The sequence below is a fragment of the Astatotilapia calliptera genome, chromosome 4 (assembly GCF_900246225.1).
Source record: "Astatotilapia calliptera chromosome 4, fAstCal1.2, whole genome shotgun sequence".
NCBI lineage: Eukaryota > Metazoa > Chordata > Actinopteri > Cichliformes > Cichlidae > Astatotilapia > Astatotilapia calliptera.
In genome coordinates, this window is record NC_039305.1 from 11,260,810 (window position 1) to 11,283,279 (window position 22,470).

The window sequence follows — 22,470 nt, forward strand, 5'->3', positions numbered from 1 at the left end:
GGAAAAAGCTAGCTGCCCTTCATCCATCAACGTATAAATCCTGCTGCTTACAATCCATAAAACATAGCTTAATTTTTTTTCTACTTTATTATTTCCAATTTTCTTTAAATATTGTGATAAAATCCCATTTAGAGCCTGGGCAGTGTCCTGCATATGGTTCATTTAATGAGTCACAATTGCACAGCCACACAGTTGAAATGTTTCACTGTTTTACAGATGTTTTGTGCACTGCCGCCATATTGGATTGTAAAGTTGGGGCTGTGATTTAACAATCACCACTCTAAATCTCCCAGTTAGAAGTCTGAGGTGTTCCGGTTGAAATTTTTGAGTGGGGTGCCAGAAATACGACTTCTGACTTAAGATGGAATGCACCAATACTTCCACGCTTACAGCTTTTTCAGCGAGCCAGCCCACTTTTTGCAATGATGCAATGTTTGAATGCTAAACATTATTACGTAATACTCTCAATATTTGCAGTTTAAGTTTTCCACGCAATGATTGCAATCCTGCACTTAAGTTCAAGCCTTGACCTAGTCATGAGTTTATCTCCTGTTTTAAGCAGTCAGTTGGAACTTGAATCTGCCTCATAGATCTGGCCGAATATAGTTATTTTTCCTCTAAAAAAAGTCCCATCATGATATCAGTCTGTGTGCTAGACGAGGAGATGATGGACTACAGATAAGTGAGCCCTTAGATTGGTGGGGGAAGGCATATACAAGATTACTCTAAAGAGACTGATTGTATGGGGGTGGAGCGTGATGAAATGGACTGAGAAAAAGACAGGAAGGGGGTGGGGTCTTAAAGGTGTAATGGAAGGGGGCAGAGAGAGAGAGCATGGACCTCAAGCCATTGATGGAGAAGTGGGGAGGGGTGAAAAGAAAAAAAACACGTAGGAGTAAGAGAGAGAGGGAGGGGGAGAGGGAGGGAGGGAGGAGTGTGTGGGCTGAGGCTTGCTGAATGAGGAAGCAGTTGAGCCATTTTTTTTTTTTACTGTTGAGTAACTGCATGCTGGCCTGCCTGTGTTAGAGAGGGTGAGAGCGGGACCTGGACGAAAAAGTGTTTCTTCTGGATCTTATCAGAGCTCAGTCCTCTCTTTCACCTTCCCCTCTCAGTTTCGTATACATCTTGATTGCTGTTTGTGACTATTTAAGTTGGGGAGGCCCTGGAGAGGACACACAATGGAGCGAAGAGCCTCTGGCAACTGGGCTGTTGTACTGTTGAGAGGGGGATGGTGTAGAGAGAGGACCGGTTCACACAGCTAACACAGCCTGCCGGCTGTAGGTTTCCAGCAGCCTGTCCTCCCGCCTGGACCTACTCTTTCCCGGCTGGGGCCTCTTTTTCCTGGAACAGCCACCCTCAAACTACACTTGGACTACACTACGGATTACTCACCGTGTTCTGTGGGATTTTATAATACATACTGGAGCCTGAAGAATAAATCTATTATGTTTTTTGGATTGAACAAAGGGAAAAACTAACTTCTCTGTAATTCTTCCGTGCCCTGTTTTGGTTTTTGCTTTCTCTTTCTGTTTAGAGGAGTTCGTAAATGGATTACAAGATGCATGCCAAATCAAACGATTTACTGGATTTCCAAATACTGGATACACTTCTGGAAAAAATTGCGCATTCAGTCTCTGTTAAAAGGTAATGTTATCTGGTTACTTAGAGTATGTTACATTTTTCTTCAGAAACTCTGTTGAGTCACTGAAGGTCTTTATAGTCTTATATTTACAAAATGTTATAAATTTGTGTACATGGTTAAAAAGTATAATAGAAAACACTAAGGACAGCCTGGAGTCATGGTTCTTGGGACTATCATGTGGTTAGAAAGACGAGTTTTACGGGACCCAGCAATTCAATCCTGTTTAGAAATATGTCTTCAGTTTTATTCTGAATTGTATTTGGTATCTAGATTTCAGCCAGAAGCCTACCTCCTGGCGTGAGAGAGAGAGAGGAAGGGGGAGTACAGAGGAAGACTGTAGGGTTTTGTGTGTGTGTGCGCGCGTGTGTGTCTCCTGATTCCTGGCAGGGTTTGGCTTGCTTATCCTAACCAGCTGGAAGTTTAACTTAAAAGAGACTACATGATTCTTGCCTTTTCCTGTTATGTGTCTGACTCATGGTTAGTCTATTCGAGTCAGTCTGTATGACTCATGTAGTAAGCGGTTATAATCAGCACAGGGGGAATTTTTTTTATATGTGTGACCTTTCACTGAATTATTGAAAAGTCATTACTTTTGTTTCAAATTTCCATAGAACAAATGTAAACAAAGACAAATTTTGTTTGACTTTCATATGTGATGAAACTGAAGTAGCACAGGTTATGGGTGGTTACTGATAGTCATCGAAAACTAGGATTTGGAGGTATCAAGAGTAAAAATACAGTGCATTGGCCAAGAAGTCTTGAATTGTTCCCATAGAAACATTGGCAAAATTAGTTTTTTCTTTGCTTCAACACCTTGAAATTGAAATTCCTGTCATATGCTGTAGCGTTTCAAGTTTATTTTGGTATGTTTCTTGTTCCACTGGTGTACCATGAGGATTAATACATACATTTTTATAATCAATCTTATTCTTAACTATTATTAATCAAGCATAATTTTACTGTAAGTTCTTCTAGTGCTTTTCTTGATAGTTGGCTTTTTGTTGCTCACTATGAGGCTGCTGTACACAGCCTGATGCGTGCATGTCTGGTGCCATCTGAGCCCTGTTTGCACCTGTAAATTTCACGTGGTGATCGCACGCCCACTGGGACAAGTATTTGCCCTTGCAAGATGGGATTTACAATCAGAAACACCCTTAATTCATGGATGACTCGTTACCTTATAAAAGTTTTTCACATCAGTGCTTTCAAAATAATAACAACTATATTTGTGCCTCTTTTCCACATGTACGTACTGAGCTTGACTCTACTCTTCTTGGTTTTGGTTGTTTTACATTACAGTCAAGTACCACCTTTTTATGCTTGGTGTCCTTATAGCAACACAGCCAGTGGACCAGTATGCTGGTTTGTGTAGACCCATTTCTGTCATTGCCAGGTTTAAAAACTTATCAGTTTTGATTTTTGTGAAGGGGTCGCTCTAATGACTCATCAGTGACGCCACTAACTGGCCAGTTGGTGGCATTCAGGCTGATGTCACATTTTGTCTCAGAGCGCTTGGAACCCCGGCCAGGTATCAAGTACTACTACCTAATGAAAAACCCTAAAAACTGAGTCAACTCAAGGCAAGCCAAGCAAGCACTAGTGGAAAGGGCTAAAATTGAAACTGACTAAACCCATGTTGAGTTTCAAAAACAAAAGTACACTTACATTTCTTGTCTTACCAGTCGAAAGGAGAGGGGGAATAAAAGGACATATGCAACAAGAGTGTTAACGACCCGAGAAATAAAAACATAGGTGGAATCAGTACAAACTTGAAAATTGACTGTCAAGACAGTAGCATTAGGGTGGAGCTCCTCCCTGAAGAGGAGCTGAAAAGGCTGGTGTGTAAGCAGGGAAATTGTGCTGTTGGCTTTGTCAGTGTGGTTCAATTAATTATTTATTTTCATGCTTTCAGACAACATAAGCCATCATTCGAACTCCTGGGGCAGCCCCCCCCCCCCCCCCCCCCCCCCCCCCTTAACCTTATACATGAATGATTAATAGCTTACTTTTACAGGGAGCACTGATGTCTTGCTATATTGTGTTTTGCTTCTATGTAGGACAGTCGGTGATGCTATATGTAGGACTAGATATCCTCACTTGAGATTTGTAACCCCCACCCCAGTAACCAGAACCACTTCCTCTCAAGAAAAAAAAAATTCCACAGCAGTCTGTGGTCCAGGTCAAAAGTCAACTATTATTCCAGGCCTAAACCATGCAGCCACAGGAAGCAAGCCTCTTGACCTGTGCTGGGGACTTTTGGAACCTTGATCTTAGATGCAAATATTACTGTTAAATTATCACAGCAGGTCATTCAAACTTGTTATATAAGTTTCTCTTAGAGACAAACTGAATGTGAATTGGTGCTTGCTAATATTTGTGCAGTTTAATATTAAGAAAATCTGAGCAAGCAACTTTGTCTTGCATGTAATTTATTTGAAGTGCGCAGCATCCAAATTAAAACATGTGAGGGCAAAAAGAAATTGCTGGAAAAGGCACTCACAAAAACAAGGCATATGTACACCTGCGCACAATAGCCCCTTTTCCATTTACCTACTTGGATCGACTGGTTTTCCATCCCAATTGAATACCACCTAATGTGTATAATCGTCAATCATATAAATGCTGCTGATCAACTTGTGACTTTCTAATATCTGATACGAATGCTACAAAAAAGGTGGATGTCGAGGCAGCTGTATACCTACCGCTCTGTCTGTGGCTTTTCGTCAGACTCTGGGACCATGGCGCTGTTTTTTGGAGCCATTTCCCTCATTGCCAGGTTTCAAAAATGGCGGTTTTGCTTTTTGTGAACGAGACACTCTCATGACTCATGGAGTGACACCACTGACCAGCCAATCGGTGGCATGTGACATCTTCAGTCACTTCATTTTGGATCGCTTGGAACCCCGCTAACCAGGTTCCATGACCTAATGGAAAACCCTGAAACCTTGAGAAGACTAATGGAGAATTGGCTAATGTTCCCTTTAAGCCGCAGTCAGTCTAAAAATTTGTGAATCAGCCTCAAATGCTGCACTCTAGTCACCCACTTTCAAGCTAGAATGTTTATGTATACAAATGAGAGTACTGATCGGAGGGTTCCTCAAGTCATGGTGTCCTCTGGCCAGTCTACAGCATAACACAAAAGTGTCATCACAGCATGTGAAAAGCATAACTGACTGATCCACAACTTTCGCAAATAATTGTGAGAAATAGTGGAATCCCTCTGCACAGAGATATCAATAAAAAATAGTCACTGATAAAAGTGATGTATTTATTTACATTTTTATATGATAAACTTGGCACTCATCATGAAGATATTGTGCGAGTGCTGTCATTGGCTTTATATACAGTAAGGATGGGGGGAAATTGATGTAGCATATTTTTAAATAAATATTTACTCTGCAAATACATTGAACAGTCACTCAACTCATCAGTTTACTAGTAGAGAATCTCCTTTGCTCATATTTTAAATGTTAAGTTGCTGATAACCAGGTACTCTCAGCACTTTCCTCTTATCCTAGTGGCAGGTTTGCTTGACACTGTTGTGGCAGTCTCATCCTGTAGTTAGACTGATTCCAACTCAATTGTCATGGACTACAGTTCATGTTCAGCTCTTGAGATCTGTTATGAGCTAGACCCCAGTCTAACAAGGACCTGTAACAGGTAGAAAACTGATTCAAGTGCTGCAACACCAAACTCACTGAGGCTGCAGAGCAGAATGACCACTACTACAGTCCAAGACTGTGGAGCTGGAGTTCACCTACAGGATGGGGCTCACTGAATATATAGCCTGTAATGTTGTTCAGTTACATAGTTTTCACGAATAACTTTACACCTATTTTTGGCGTAGAAACTTGTAAACGGAAGTGATAATTCACTTAAGAGAGCGACTGCACCTCCGTTTGCACTGGTCACATATGCAAATACTCACCTCCATAAATTGAATATAAATCTATGGGAAACACTATTTAACTGTTTAATGTTGTTTATGTTTTAAAGACGGTTATGTAGTTGGAAAAGTTTTTTTTTTTTTACATGTATTAAACCAAAGTTTCATTTTACTCGGTTCACTTTTACTGGTTACTTCCTAAAACATGAAGGGAACCAGACAGAACAGGTTTAACAGGTTTCCTTCCTAAGTATTTTGTCAACAGCATTTATGGTGTTCTAAATTGCAAAGACCGCAAACCTTGTCCATGTTGTGTTTCTGTTAGTGCAAATGATCAGCAGGCCAAAAACCAAATCACTGCACGGTTATTAAATAACAAAATGCTCAATATTAGGTAAATTGACCAATATAGGTGAATTGGAGATGCCAAGAAAGGTGAAATGAAGGAGCTTTTAAAAACACTAGAGATGAGGCTTGTTGCTCTCTGCAATGTTTGAGTGAAGAGATCTACATGACATTTATGCTTTCAGAACATCTCCTGGAAACATTGTATTATAATGCGCTTGTAGTAATAAGTAAGGATGTAGACAAAAAGCTCTGGCCTGGAAAAAATGCAATAACTAGAAATCTACATACTTACCTGTTTGACATAAACATGAATGATATTGTTCTCAGTAGACACATTTGTACTGATTGTTCTTGACAGTATCCAAAAAAGGTCATGAGACAATATAAGACTAATGTTCATTTATTAGCATGTAGAGGAGAAGATATTTTGGCAAATTGTCAAATACATAACACCCACCTGTTTACAGTAGTGATTGTAAATGTGTCATGATGACAGTCAGAACAGGATATCTAAGATGATCTTTCTGATGTCCAGATAACTTACCCACATGTTGTTATTCTGGTTTTACTAGGCTAATTGTTTTCCTGTGACATTTAGTCTGCCAGGCATCTTCAGTCTTCGGATTTAAATATTTCTTTTAATGTTTGCGATTTTCTACACATCTAGTGATACTGTTGTGTTTTTTAAAGCCAGACAGGGAAAGAAAAATAGTCGTAGACAGCACTAATTTCCTTCGGGATTAATAAAGTATTCTGATTCTGATTTAAACTTTCCCAGGTGTTGTTGAGAAAAATTTAAGACTACAGCCAATGTTTTAAAATGGTGTTTCATTTATGTTGTTGAGCTAGATGGTTCTGCAAATGAAGATGGCAAAACATTTCAGCCAATTTCACTGCAGCCTTTAGGTTTCAAAGACACTATTTCACAGGAATGCATGCAAATGCTGGATGCAGTCAAATTGGGCATTAACCTTTGTTAACCTGCTTACTGTCTTCTGACCTGTGTGATGTCAGATCGTTCTGATTTAACGTGACAACAGAACAAGTGATCATCTAGCGAATTCAGATTGAGTGGAGTTCATGTGATCATAGCTTATGTTCAGCCCTGATAGGGAGGTCAGTTAGACATATACAGTCAAATGTTTAAGTCCACTTGAAAAATGGCAAACATTCATATTTTGCTTGATTGGATCTTAACAAGGTTCCAAGCAGAGTTTCAACATGCAACATTAAGAAATGGGAGTGAGACAAAACATTTTTCTGAGCATGCAATTTATTAAAAACAACATTGAGAGAGGCTGTTTTACAGCTGATCAAAAGTTTAAGACCACATGCCTTTAAAAGGCCAAATCTGTGCAAAAATGAGGCTTCATTGTCATTTTGTGTCATGTAGTCACACTGTCATGACGTTCTGATGGCAAAAGCAAAAAAATGTTCCCTTTTCGAACGTGGTCGGGTTGTTGAGCTATATAAACCAGGTCTCCCGCAATGTGCCATTACTGCTGAGCTGGGATGCAGTAACACAGTCTACTGGAATTTCTTAAATAACCCTAAGGGTTATGGAACAAAAACGTCAAGTGGAAGACCCCCCAAAATTTTGCCAGCACTGAGCCAGAGGATCTAATTGGCTGTCCGTAAAGACTGCAGCCCCATAACCATCAGACGGCACCTGAAACTGAAGGGCTTCAAAAACAAAAAATATCTTCAAAGGCCGTGTCTTCTTGAACGCCACAGAACTGACCGTTTGAATGGTCCTGATGATTTCTAACGTTACTGGCATGAAAAGCAGATTCCACCTGAGATGTTTTCTACGCCCTACATTTCAGGGGGCGCCATGGTCTGGGGTGCTTTTTCCTTCAGTGGAACAACGGCACTTCAGGTGGTGCAGGGCCGTCAAACAGCTGCTGGTTATTTCTAAATGTTGTAGAGAGCATCTCTCATGACTGAGGGCCCTCGTCTGTATGATAACACCTGGGTTTTTTTAACAGTGCTACAGTACACAGTGCCTGCAGGACAAGGGACTTTTTCAAGGAGAATAAAATCAGTCTTTTGGACCACTCTGCATGTTCCCCTGATCTAAATCTAATTGAGAACCTTCGGGTATGGATGACAGGGGAAGTTTACAAAAATGAACAACAGTTCCAGACAGTAGATGCCTTTTGTGCGGCCATCTTCACCACTTAGAGAAATATTCCCACTCATCTCATGGAAACTCTTGCATCAAGTATGATTTTTTTTTTTTTTTTTTTGCAATTTTTCAAGTGGTCTTAAACTTTTGATTGAGATTGTATGAAGGCTGATGCAAACATAAAAGTGTACTGTAGCTGAAGATAATACTGATTCTGAAAAAAGCAACATAATAGTCTTTACAACTATGCCAGTATTTATAATGCTGTAATAACTGCAAACTTTTACATATAATTTTCTTGGGGGAAGAGAGGCGAGAGAGGTCTCCAAAGGTTTTCAGCATCATTGCAACATTATTTTCTCTGAGCACAGTGTAGAAAGTGCAGAAAAAAAGCTTGCATGTGCTTTTGGTGTACAAAATATCCATGACAATAAGTTTGATTTTCGTTCTGGTTTCCATCATTAGTCAGGAATGGCATCTGATAGTCAGTAGACTGAAATCATGCACAAAAAGGATGATTTGTCCAACAATCACTAAAGCAGAACACAAAAATGTGTTCTGCAAGTTGTGCGGTGCACAAGTTGTATCTGCATCATCACAGGTGTCATTTTTGGAGATGACCTTGAATATTGTGATATAATGTTTTATCGTGTATTGTCTACCACAACCTTTCATATTATTTTTGATCATTTGACAAACAAATTGTATTTTAGTGTTTAGTAAATTAATCCCTGCTTGGCTAGATTTGCACATCGGTGTGCTGAGTCTAGACAAGTTCTGTGGCTTTGTTTATTTTAAAATTGTTTTTATTTGGTCTTATTCACAGGGTATGGTACTTTTGCCTCCAGCTACAAATGTACCATATCACCTGGACCAGTACTGCTTCTTTTTTATGTGTTATTGGTTGTGGTCATTCAACATATTGGCAGTTATTCAGATTCTCCACTGTGCTTTAGTGCCTCGGGGGGGGGCAACACAGTGATCATGTGGTGTGCAAACTGCTTCCTCCTTCTCAGAAAGTGACTCACCAAGAATGAGATTAGTCACAGATCCATATAGTTGTGTGTGTGCATGTGTTTATCTTTGAAGGCGGATTTCAGAGTATCAGACTGGAAAGCTTGAATACACAATCTGATGATCAGTATTTTTCCCCCAGAATACTGCTGCTGTTGTATTTTTACTCTGTTAGTCTAGATTGGTTTTTAGTTGGACTGTTGTCTTAACAGCCTTTGTGTGTAATTTGAATGTAATGTCCCTGACTGCCTGGGAGAGAGTACATTATGTAGGACTGAGCGTGCGGTGGAACACACAGTCCCTCGGCTGCCAGATGACGCTAATTCTCCTCTACTCTCCACCCCTGCCCACTCACATCCAAAAGCACTCCCAGGTCTTGAGACAGAGTGGGAACAAAAGATCTACTACAACAACAACAACAACACACACACACAAAAACAAAACTGAAACAGTTTATGATTTTTATTGAATTCACATCAGTAGACGGTTCTTATTTTATATAGTACGCCATAATATACACTTTCTATGATCAATCATGAGTTAATGCATCTGATTGTGATATCTTTTTGGAAATAACATTTCTATTAACAGATAGAGAAACTGTTATGGTAAAATTCAGACAGTTCGTTTTTGGTTTTCATTTGAGTAGTGTTTCTTCTTTCGGTTGAGAGGAAAATTTGTGAGTTGGTGGAACTATGTCATAATACTCACTGAACTAACAGTTTGAAACCATAAAGGAAATTAAATCATGTGGTCAATTCTTATGCTGACAAAATCCCCAGTAGATTAGTCAATGATTTGCAGATCTAGGTGTATTTTACATTACGTCTGTTGCTGCCATGGTTACATATAGTCAGGGACAATTTACTTATCTACCTCAAAAATAGATACAAAGAAAAGTGAGAAAATAATAGAGCAAAAGAAAAGGCAAGAACTGTGCCAGGTTAAAAAGGTGCAATTTTCTGTGTCTGGGTAGTTCAGAGTAGGGCAGGGCAATATGGCCAAAAATATTTATCACGATATACATTTGAAAATTTGCAATAACGATATCACTGACGATATAATTGACGCAAGACAAAATACTTTACAACTCCGCAACTTTATTAGTGCAAAAAACCCCCCATCAATGTATTTTCACTTAAACAAGCAGCTGTTTTTTATGTGCATTAAAGCTATATACAAATTTAACAGTGCAAATGCAAATTTCTTGCTGACAGTTTAACCAAAAGGCATTTCCAGTGGAAACTGGCCGACATATTATACCTGGTTATGCTCAGGATATCCACAAAATTTAAAAAGAGGTTATCCACACACAATACGGTAATATTATGTTGAAGCACAGTACGTATCACTCCGCGAGGTTCCTGACTACGGTAGCCATAATGCTCCAACAATCCATCAAGCGGTGCGGCTTCGTAGCTTAGCAAAGTCGTACTAAAACATTTTTTGACAGATTTTTGAGCAGCATGTACCACATAAAAACAGTTTGGTAATAAAAACGGCCTGCTTGCATGCTCTACCAAAAAATGTGCTTTGGTGTGTATCTGATGGACGAAAGCCAAACCAGTTCCATACCACTGAAGTTGCACCATTTTTGGTTCATCTGTTTCATTCAACAATCCGCTTTCGCCCTTCTCATTCTCCGTTGCCGCCATGCTTTTTCCACCATGCGCGTATTAAAACAAAGGCACTGCACATGCGCGTTTACCCATATTCTATCGCGATATTTCATTTTCTTATCATTGCCTAACATTATTCCGGTATTACTGTGAACAGTACCCCTAGATCAGAGTATAATATCACAGTAACTCTCACATTGGACAAAACTCTAGTCACAACCCGTCCCCTCACCATGTGTGGATGGTGACTTGTATTTTTAAATAATTTCCCCCAGGGATCAATAAAGTATTCTGATTCTGATGGTGGTACGGGATAAGGAAGGGTGAAAATCCATATTAAACTGTATATGCATTTGTAACAATCATATGGTGTAGCTTATTAAGATGATACCATTAAGTTAAAGGAAGGGTACTTCTAACATTTGTTTATTACTTTTTAACCATGTTAGTTCATATGAGATTTATATATCCTGACAACATTAGAAGATGGCTTAAGAATGTCTGCCATATTGGACACGATACAACCACTCTTTGCTAAGGAAAAACATGCATTGCTGGCAATGCTTCTTGGAGTTTTCTAATTGTTGCTGGGTTGCAAAGAATGCAAAGAAAACTGAATAATTGCTTTGGTAGCCAGAAGACTTCCACAGTTGGCTGTTGTTATTAATTTTTGTCTGTAAATACTTGCTAACTGCTTGCTGAGTGGTAGCACAACTTGTGAAAAATTGTGACACGAACCAGAAATTAAAGTAAAAGTTAGACGTTTTGAAACATTGTTGCAATACTTTGAAGGCAAACCTTCTGCATTTCAGGGTTGAACTGCGCGTTTCACAGTCTATTTAAATATGAGGATTGTGTAGTCTTACTTTGAAGGCTTTTATAATTCTGTAATCATTTGTACATTTAAACTAGCCAAAAGTATCTATATAACAAAGACTGGAAGCCAGGGAGAGCTTCAGTTTAATGTACATCTGCAACACCAGTTACTACTTTTGCTTTTTTCCATGTTACCAAGTCTGTCATAGCATTTAATTACAGTTAATACTAATTCTTCCCTATTATACCAAAGTAGATAAAGTATTTAACATATTCAGTTATGAAGGATCTTTAAAAAATTCACCCCGCCAACAGTGTGTTCTGGTTCAAGGCCAGATTTTCTGAATGAAATCATCACTGGGAACTTTGTCTTATTTTTAATATGACTGTGTAAACATTACAGTGCATGTTTCATCCTCTACTCACAATCAGAGCTGACAAAGTGGACATTTTTTCAACTGATAGAAGAAACTAACTCATTGTGTTGTGATTAAATGGCCGGTATACCACTAGCCTTGCAGCTATTTTATTTATTTGATTGTAAACATGGTATAAGGGGTCTAACTAAACTTTGCGTTGAAATGTAAAATGTTATTGGCTGTGTAACAAAAATCATTAGTTTAGCAAAGACTTTGTTTATAGTTTTGCTAATTACTCTTCTTTTCTGTTTTTAGAGAGTCCAGTGAGGAGTGCAATGGGATCAGCAGTGCTCTGTCAGTGGAGTCTGTGCCGGGGCCAAGATTAAACTGGTGTCCTGCCAACACCACTACCTCTACCCCTGCCCCTGCTTCAGCTCCAGGGCCCGAGCCCAGGTCCTGCCTTATCAGAATGGGTGACGGCCTGGACACAGCGCAGATGTCGGGCAGCAGCAGCAGCCAGGGGCAGGTTCAGCAACAGTGTAACCCCCCACCCCCAGAATACATCAATCCCAACAGGCCAAAGCGCCAGACCAATCAGCTACAGTACCTGCTGAAAGTGGTTGTGAAAACCCTGTGGAAGCACCAGTTTGCCTGGCCTTTTCATGCACCAGTGGATGCATTGAAACTCAACCTGCCTGTAAGCTTTGTTTTAACATAAAATGCTTGATTTCTCCAAGATTTCATGGACTGAGTAGATGTCTCATAGATCAGCCCAGCTTCTACACAATCTAATGTCCTGTATTTACTTATTTGTACTTTTTTATGATTTATAAATGCAGGCAAACTGACTAGAGCTGTTCTCTGCATGTATATGCAAGATTGAGAATAGCAGGGCTCTTTTTTTCTATTTCTATTTTATCATTTAGATTGTTGCATTTGTCATTGCACAGTATGAAGTCATATTAGACACACGCACATTATATCATCCTCAGCTGTTATAATCTGTAGTTAATGGAATTTAAATTTAATTTACAATTTTGGCTTCCACAAAACAATCAGAGCAAGATAACTGGGATTAAACAGTTACTGTGTTGTATGCTATTCTTTTGCTTTGCCTTTCAGCACACCACTCTCCTTTTGCACCTCTATAAAGATCTAAATTTAGTCCCCAGAAAACTGTGGCAGACTCATTTATGTTGATTTATTTATTTTGTTTTTCAATCTAATTACATTTATCATCCAATTGAAAAGCCATTTCTTTTTTTAAGTTTAATGAATCCACATTTTTTCCAAGCCCTGAGTAATCATGTTTAATGATATGCATCTCGCTATATAAAATCCAATCCATTATTATTATTATTATTATTATCATTAATTATCAGTCATCTCTCAAGCCACAATAATGAAATGTTTGCCAGAAATTGAACATTTATTGAACCTTCTGACATTTTTTAAAATTAGTTAAAAAAAAAATTTTTGTTTGTGCAATTTATTTTGGTTTTTCGTGATGGGGCTGACAATGATGATATAAAAGTGCCAAATATAATACAGGAGGTGTTAAGGGGTTCACTTTAGTAAAGAACCAGATTGCATTGAAGAGTTTCCACTTGAGTTTTTTCTGACCAACTTATTTGTAACCATTTCAGGACTACTACACAATAATCAAAACCCCTATGGACATGGGAACAATCAAGAAAAGGCTTGAGAACAGTTACTACTGGAATGCCCAAGAATGTATCCAAGACTTCAACACGATGTTTACCAATTGCTACATATACAACAAGGTACATAGTTGTACAACAGAGCCTTATCAATATAACGTTGCAATAATTCTGAAGTTGTTCCACTTGAACTAAGACTGTTTTTCTCCCTTTGCAGCCTGGCGATGATATAGTGTTAATGGCTGAGGCTCTAGAGAAGGTTTTCCTCCAGAAAGTCTCAGAAATGCCACAGGAAGAAACTGAGATTGTTGTCATGACAGGAAAGGGACGTGGCCGAGGCCGGAGAGAGGGAGGTATGGGTCTCTAAAATTAATTTCTACCAGTTAGCATGTATTCCTAGTTTTTCCTCTTTAAGATTGTATATTTAGGGTTCTTTATTTATTTATTTCAGTTGAGTTATATTAAAGGATTGAGAAAATGCACCTTTTAAAAAGGCACTCAATGAATCAACATTTTTCTTTCCTCTGAGTAATCATGTTACCCCTATTTGACTTCAGAGTGGCTGCACATTTCGGTGTGCACATGGATAGGCATTTCTTTGGTCTACATTATTATAAAGACCAGAGAGAGTGTGCAAAACTCTGATATTTGTTTCTGATTCTATATGCAAGAAGAGTTTTTAATCTAAAACTTTCATGAGAAAACAACCGTTTTGTTCTTTCACATCCAGGTCTAAACTTGAAACCCGGGGCCATTATGGATCCTTTGTCAACAACTCCTCAAACACGTGGCCTATCAGCCCTCCCAACAGGGCTCCAAACTCGAGGACCAGTGCAGGGTCCGCCTTCACTACCTCCCCAGCCTTTGATGCAGGCCCTGGCAGGCCATGTGCCCCCAGCGTTATCCAGCCATGCACCACAGCTCGGAGCGCCATTCTCCCTGGGTCAGTCAGACTGCCCACCTCAAGTTCCTGTAATGACTTCTGTGCCTCCCCCTTCCCAGACCTCTCTTCCCCCAGCAACAATCCAGAGCACTGCCCCCATGCTGCAGACCTCCATGACCATGACCAAAGTGAGTGTACTTGACAAATGGATGAATGTTTGGGCATGAAGACTCATCTTTGACCATGCTTGGATCAGACATATGTAGATAAGATATAATAACTGCTTAATTCCCTTTCTTGTTTTACTGCTATCCAGCCAAGAAAGAGCCAAAAAAGGAAAGCAGACACTACAACGCCTACTGCAAATGACCAGCTGAGTGAGTCATCGCCAGCAGAATCTAAGTCTGGGAAGACACTACCCAGGCGAGAGAGCGCACGGCCTACGAAGATTAAAAAGGACGCTCCAGACTCTCAGCATCACATAGGCTTGGGGATGGGACTAAGCGGACCGAGTGGAGGTCATAGCCCCAAACCACAGGACCAGCTGGGGTATTGCGCCAGTCTGGTTAGAGAGATGCTGTCCAAGAAACATGCTGCTTATGCCTGGCCATTCTACAAACCAGTTGATGTGGATGCACTGGGACTACATGATTATCATGATATCATCAAACATCCAATGGACCTCAGCACCATTAAGGTGTGCAGAAAACACATATTTTCAGAGAAACTAAACAGGGGGCATTTTTTGATGGCAAGTAATTAATACCCTTGATGTATTTAATAGGCCAAGCTGGAGAACAGGCAATACCGGGATCCCCAGGAGTTTGCTGCTGATGTGCGATTAATGTTTTCCAACTGCTACAAATATAATCCTCCAGACCATGAGGTGGTAGCCATGGCTCGCAAACTACAGGTACGTACATGCTATTGTTACATTTTTAAAAAAGATGCAAGGCAAAAAGTTGATCTATGTAGAGTTTTACTAGCCTTAAAGTATCCAATATAAGGGGAGGCTGTTTTGCTGCCGTTCTGATCTCTGATTGCATTCTACTGAATTTAATTTTTTGTTTTGGAATTATTTGATTTATTTGCTAGTTTATACAGGGCTCCTCTGCAAAAAAAAAAAAAAGCAAATAAAAAATAACACTGCAATAAATCATCAAGTCTCACATGCTGCAGTTGAACAGGGAGCAGAAGTCATTAATATGTTAGTATCCTGCCCAACTAATGTATGTGTGTGTAAAACACCAATTTTGATAGTATGCTTGCTTCTTTTCATTTGTAGGATGTCTTTGAAATGCGCTTTGCCAAGATGCCAGATGAACCAGAGAGCAAGCCTTTAGTTTCTGCCCCAGCTCCTGCACTTCATCACCCTGCCCCTGTTAAGCCTCAGCCTCCTCTGGCCCACGTCGCCTCATCTTCGGACAGCTCCAGTGACTCATCCTCTGAGTCTGAGTCTTCCACTGATGACTCTGAAGAGGAAAGAGCCCAGAGGTTGGCAGAGTTACAGGAACAGGTCGGTTGTCTAAGAAAATTCAGTTGAGTTGTTGTCCACACCCTGAAAACTTTTGTTGACAACTGATCTAATTTCTGTATGCAGTTGAAGGCTGTCCACGAGCAGCTGGCTGCCCTCTCCCAACCACAAGCCAGCAAACCAAAGAGAAAAGAAAAGGAAAAGAAAGAGAAGAAAAAGGATAAGCATAAAAGGAAAGGAAGCATGCCTGTCGATGAGATCCAGGATGCTACACCTCTTTCGCAGCCGTCTAAGAAGATTAAGACCAGTAACAATAACAACAAAGAGATTGTTCCCAAGAAGAAACCCAGGTGGGTATTAAGCGGTCTCCTAAAGCTTGAACAAAACCTTTATAAAGCAGTCAGCCTGACATTTCACAATCTGTTAATTACCCTTTCTTCATTTTATATACAGCTTATTGTTATGTTTTCAATAAATGCCAAGAGGCTTGGTTATCCTATGACATTTATTACATAGTTTATCTTCTTATAAATTATGAGTCTTAATTGTTGATTGTTGTAATCCAGCTTATTAGGTAACTTTGAGTGGACAGTTTTATTCATGTTAAGAGTTTTAGTCTCCAGCTGTAACTGATTAGCTGTAGGTATGTATTTTCTGTTTTTACCATTTCGAAAAGGTGACTGATTTACTAGAGCTTAGTCAGCATTGGTAAATTTTTGTGTTTTGCCTCTGTAGCAAAAAGGAGACGATGAAACCTGCCAGCTTGCAGCCTGTTCCTAGTCTGGAAGATGACCTGGGAGCCACTCTGTCATCAGTTACAGGGGAAAAGTGCAAACCTATGACCTATGAGGAGAAGAGGCAGCTAAGCCTGGACATCAACAAGCTTCCTGGTGACAAGCTTGGCCGTGTAGTACACATTATCCAGTCCAGAGAGCCCTCACTCAAAAATTCAAACCCTGATGAGATTGAGATTGACTTTGAGACGCTAAAGCCTTCCACTCTGCGTGAACTAGAGAGATATGTGTCTTCCTGCCTCCGCAAGAAGAAAAGGGTTTCAGGTAAGCCAGTGTATGAATTATAGTAAAAACAAACATCGGAACCAACTCCAAATCTATTTTAAAAAAAAAATACTTAGTCTTGACAGAAAACATTCAGAATTCTGCCATTTACCATCACTATGAAATCAGGAAATGTATGAACATGTGCATTGTTTTGTAGTTGATAAGACTATGGAGCCCATGGCTACCTCTAAAAAGACCGGATCTTCTTCAGACAGCAGTGGCTCCAGCTCAGACAGTGAAGTGGAGGTGCCAGGTGAGTTACTCCAGATATGAGCATTCAGATTTACATAATCTTCTCTCCCCCCCCCCAAAAAAAAGAGAAAAGTATGAAATGTTTATGTTTGTACATGTTTATTTTCCCAGGAACGATAAAACAGCCGAAAAAGAAGAACCATGCTGTAAAGGAGGGGAAGGGGAAGACACATTCTCATATTCAGACTCTACCCGCTCAGGCTACACATCAGTCTCAAGCTGCAGGCCTTCAGTCCAGCAGTCAGATGAAGCAACAGCAGCACCATCACCACCACCAGCCATCTCCTGCAGGCTTCATGGCGCCCTCTGTTGCTCCTCTCGAGTCTTCTCAGTTACTGGAGACGAGCTTTGACTCCCTGCCACCTTTTGGTCAGCCCATCATGCACATGTCCCACCACACAGGCAACGCATCCTCGTCACCTGCACCTTCTCACCTCAACACTCATTCTGCTGGGCCAGTGTCCCCTGAGACACATCCTTTCCTCAACCAGCATTCCGTCCTCCCATCTCCAGGTAAGGTTTTATGCAGAGGCCAATTGTTTGATGACTCTAGTCCTGATAACTACCTAGGTTGCTATTGCTTTTGAAGCTACAACTGCATTTCTCCTCTACGGAATCCTACAGTTGTAATGCAGGTTACAAAATGACCACTAGTTCACTTTTTTCCTATTAAACCTATGTTCTAATAGAGCACATATACTAAAAATTGTATTTTTGCCAACAAATTCACGCTAATAAAGTTTTGCGTCTTCTACCCTTAGCCTTACACAGTTCCATGCCTCAGCAGCCTTCTCGGCCCAGTCACAAGGCAGCCCCTCTTCATCCCAAACCCCCTCAGCAACCAGTGCCACCTCAGCAGCCGCAGCAACAGCAGCAGCCACCTCTGCAGCAACAGCCACCTCTGCAGCAGCTCCAGCCTCAGCCTCTGCCTCAGCCCCAGCCAACAGCACCACCACCACTGCCACAACAGCACCAACTCCCCTCACAGATTCTTCACTCTACTCAGCCTCTGCACCAGCGGCCTATATCCCCCCCAACACTCACACCCCAAGGCTTGTTGTCTTCTCAGCCACCCCAGATGCTGCTGGAGGATGATGAAGAGCCAGTGTCTACAACGCCAATTAACCAGTTATTCCTACCGCAGTTTCAGCAACCGCGTCAGACCCAGCAGGCTCGTCAGCAGCAGCAACAACCAGTACAGACTTCACTCCTGCAGTCTGTTCAGACACAATCTCAGCTTTCGTCTCAGACTACCTTGGCTCCTGCCCAGCACCCTGTTCAGTCCCAGGCTCAGTCAGCCCCGTCACATCAGACGCTGTCCCAACAGATGCCCTTACACCAGGCCCGCCACATGCAACATACTCAGCAGCAACAACAGCAACCACAACAGCAGCAAGTGAACTACCAACATTGTCCCATACTCCCTCCTCAGTCCCAGGGAACACAACACAAAGCGTCCATGCCCACCAATAAAACACAACAGATTATCCAGCAGCAGCAGCAAGAGCAGCCCTCCCCTCGCCCGACCAAGCCTGACCCTTATAACACAGGTTGGTCGAATGAAATAGGACAGAAATATATTTTGTTACCTGGATTTTTTTTTTTTCCCAAATGAATCATGTTTGCAGACATCTTATTTCCCTTTCTACTGTTTACAGGTCATATGAGAGACAACCCATCCCCTCTCATGATGAATTCTCCCCAACTTCCCCAGTATCCACCTGTGTCGCACCAGTCTCCACCTCACAACATGCAGCCTAAAAAGGTGAGAACATTTCTGTCAGGTTGGCAACTGTTTTTAACTGAGGCAGAGTTCGAGGCTCGAATAAGGTCTGACTTTGATTCAATTTGATTGCCATGCAGCAAAGGGCCCCTGGGACCCAAGGTGTGTTAAAAGAGGAGAAACTTCCTCCATCACCAGTGATGAGAGGGGAGCCATTTAATCCTGCAATGAGACCAGATCATCATAAACATCCTGAGAGCAAGCCTTGTCAACCAAGCCACAGCCAACAGAGTAAGAGCTCCCTAACTACTTCTCCTTAATGTTTTCCCCCCAAAATGAAATTAAGAATTAAGAAACTGTGCAGGATATTGATTCTTCTTGTGTTGAGCAGATGTGAAGTCCATGGAAGGCTCGCGACCTGTTATCCGCTCCGCTGAGCCCAGTGGGCCACCCACCTCTTTGCAAGATAAGGAGAAGTTCAAGCAGGAGTCCAAGGCTCCTTCTGCCCCCAAAAAGGTACAGGTGGGTGCAAGAGTCAGTTTATAAAAGTAACTCATACCTCTATATACATCTGATTGTAGCCCAAAAGGATTCCACCTACCAGAATTTTTGATTTGATCTCTCTGTGTCTGTTCCTCAGGATGTGAAACTGAAGAATATGGGCTCGTGGGCCAGTTTGGCACAAAAATCCACGTCTACGCCCTTATCGGCAGTGAAATCCTCGAGTGACAGTTTTGAACAATTCCGTCGTGCTGCTCGGGAGAAAGAGGAGAGGGAGAAGGCCCTGAAGGCCCAAGCTGAGCAGGCAGAAAAAGACAGGCTACGCAGAGAGCAAGACAAACTACGGTGAGATCGTCAGTAACAAATACAAAAGGGGCAAAAAGCAGCAGTGATTGAGGAGATTCGTGTCCCGTATTTATTGTATATCTGCTTGAAAAAGTCATGACAGAATAATATAAAGTATATTATAGTTAACTGTGTATAGCAATGTGCAGTCATTCAATGAATTTGAATGACTGCAAATATCTGTTTGAGCTGCTTGATGTTTAATACACAGTGTGAATTCCTGGATTTAAAGATATCGTATGCCCTCTTGTGGTCATATTCTGTGACTGCACCAGCCACAGAGATTAAAGTGTACTGAAAGGGCACAGCAGAGGAAATTGATTTAAAAATGATCAGATCTGACAAGGTTATCATGGAATATCATTAATCATGAGCCTGTCGACCCTCCACTTCTGTCTGATGTTTTTCATGCAAGAGGCCACTGAACGAGCTTTTAATTTTTCATCTATTGTAGATGTTGAACTGCTCATGAATTAGGAATAGTCCAGTAAATAATAAGGGTCCTAACACCCTCTTTTTAAAAATAAATACATTTTTGTAGTAATCTTTGTGATGATCCTGTTTTTGTGGGCTTTAAGTGTCCAGCAGGGCACCACATGTATATGTGAGGACATCGCTTATGCAGCCATGAACCCCCTTCAGCAACATGCTGAGCGTTTGACTGATGGCTGTTGCTCTGCTTTCCAGAGGTCGGGATGAAGAGGAGGTCATGGAGCAAAGCAGAAGGATGCACGATGAGCCTCGCAGACGTCTTGAGCAGCCACACATTCAAGCCCCGTCACAACAACAACATCAGCAGCAGCAACAGCAGCAGCAGCAGTCGGTGCAGCAGGAGTCCCAGCCTCCCGCCATTCAGCAGCCTCCTCAACCTCCCACACCGCCTCAGCTCACCACACAGAACCAGTTAGACCAAGAGAGAGAGAGGGCCCGCCTCCGAGAGCAAGAGAGAAGGAGGCGGGAAGCGGTGAGATGATTTTTCTAGGTTTAACCCTTCTGGGATCTGTGGGGGTCTTGAGCTATGTAAAACAAAAGGTAGTGAACTGTTTGAACATAAACAATAATGGCTGTTCTCTTCTCTCTCTACAGATGGCAGCGACTATTGACATGAATTTCCAAAGTGACTTAATGGCTATCTTTGAGGAGAACCTGTTTTGAGAAGAAGAGCAACTGAAACAAAACTGCAAAAAAGAAAGAAAAAAGAAAGAAAGGGAGAAAAAAGATGTAAACCTCCTCTAAAGTAAGAATGTGGAGATCATGCAGCAGAGAGGGACACGGACTGTACGTATATGTGACGGGCCCTGTTGAGACTGAGTACAAACACTGGACGGGCGGTCACAGCTTGGTTTGCCCACGTGGACTGAACACACAAACATCACACGGGGACGAGTCGCTTAGTTTTGGATGTCGTTTTCCTGGATATTTAGCATTACCTGGCTGATATCGCGTAACAGGAAAAAAGCGGACCCCTGATGGCAGCGCTGCCTTTTTCACGCTTGGTTTTTACAGTGTGTGCGTGTGTGTCTGTGGGTACAACGGTAACCACAAGCGTGAAGACATCCCACTGATAACGTTCAGACAGACTGCAGAGACACTGAGAGAACTGCCAGATGTCTGAGTTGGTGAAGAAGACTGATCTTTATGTGTTCTGTTTTGTTTCTTGTAAGTGAAAAGATTACATTTTTGTTTTGTTTTGGGGTGGGTTTTTTTTTGGGGGGGGGGGGCTACTTCCATACTGTAAATCATGTATATTTCTCAGCAGAGAAGGTACAGTTTGCCTTACACCTCTTTTTCCTAAACTGACCATTATCTTCTGTGGCCTGCACAAACGGACAAACAAACATTTGCAGACGAGGCGAGGAGCAGTGCAGACCTTTTTTCATTATCTAGTATCTACTGTAAAGAAGTATTTTCTTATACTACAATAACTGTTTATTTTGAATCTCTTTTCTTTCTTTTTTCCTTCCTGTTTGAATCTTCTCACCAACACACTCCGCCAGCTACTTCTATGCCAAACAACCCCTGATATCTTTTATGCTAAATTACTTGTCCTAAAACATTTGGTAGCTAGTTAAAAAAAAAAAAAAACTTAAAAAAAAATACCCTCAATATATGCATTATCATAGTTTCAGCAAGTATTTATCAAAGACAGAGTCAGTCAAGTTTTTTCCATCTTGCCTTTTATTTTTTAATTTAAAGCTACAGTAGGAAATCGGTAGCAGAAGAGGGAGAGAGTCTGGTCGTTTCTAAGCTTTAGTTCTGAGTTTTCACTACAAATGTCGCACCATCGTTTGCATTACACTTTTAGATACACTGTTGGAGAAGTTTTTCTGAGTGGCCGGTTCACAACAGTAACTACTGGGTCAGTCAAGCCCCCTTTTGTTCCCTCTGATGAAGCTGGGACTATCAGGGGAATTAGACAAACATCTTTCTGTAGCTGTTACTTCAATCAGGTTAGTAAAGTAGTAGACTGGAGAGAGCTCCCTGTTAGATTTTTCACATCGAATCGTCTTCTAGTTCACCGAGGGCACAGTGTCGACGGTATAAACTAAAAAGAAACAGTTACCGGTACACAAGTCAAGAAACGGAAAATGCTGAAAAAACAGTTTTGATTTCTATCTTTGTTCTTGTTTGATAAAATTGTGGATGTGACTCTTCTAATTATGTTCTTGGAGACATTTGTTTGAGCGGGGATTGACTGAAATCCGAACACATCTCGTCCTCTCTACTTGTCTCTTATGGTGTTTTTTCTCCAGTGCCT

General features: G+C 41.0%; 1 protein-coding gene across 2 annotated transcripts; it reads left to right on the forward strand.

Moving 5' to 3' along the window:
- Positions 1 to 976: 976 nt before the first annotated feature.
- brd4 (bromodomain containing 4) lies at positions 977 to 21,815 on the forward strand. 2 transcript variants are annotated; one of them, XM_026164636.1, is made up of 19 exons: positions 977 to 1,644; positions 12,128 to 12,509; positions 13,459 to 13,596; positions 13,691 to 13,826; positions 14,204 to 14,544; positions 14,673 to 15,053; positions 15,141 to 15,269; positions 15,642 to 15,872; positions 15,957 to 16,180; positions 16,566 to 16,888; positions 17,049 to 17,144; positions 17,255 to 17,656; positions 17,905 to 18,693; positions 18,802 to 18,908; positions 19,007 to 19,157; positions 19,258 to 19,388; positions 19,507 to 19,712; positions 20,400 to 20,676; positions 20,799 to 21,815. In XM_026164636.1, exons 1-19 carry the CDS (start codon positions 1,547 to 1,549, stop codon positions 20,865 to 20,867), a joined length of 4,611 nt encoding a protein of 1,536 aa, XP_026020421.1. In that variant the 5' UTR covers positions 977 to 1,546; the 3' UTR covers positions 20,868 to 21,815. The 2 variants fall into 2 exon arrangements, with proteins under 2 accessions (XP_026020421.1, XP_026020422.1); XM_026164637.1 differs by having other exon boundaries at positions 19,258 to 19,382.
- The last annotated feature ends 655 nt before the right edge of the window (positions 21,816 to 22,470 follow it).

What these genes read in the sequence shown, in the direction of transcription:
- brd4 (XM_026164636.1), top strand. Translation starts at nt 1,547, where the DNA reads ATGGATTACAAGATGCATGCCAAATCAAACGATTTACTGGATTTCCAA. An exon ending in AGAGAGCAAGACAAACTACG is followed by an intron (nt 19,713 to 20,399) that starts GTGAGATCGTCA and finishes TCTGCTTTCCAG; the next exon opens with AGGTCGGGATGAAGAGGAGG. An exon ending in AGAGAAGGAGGCGGGAAGCG is followed by an intron (nt 20,677 to 20,798) that starts GTGAGATGATTT and finishes CTCTCTCTACAG; the next exon opens with ATGGCAGCGACTATTGACAT.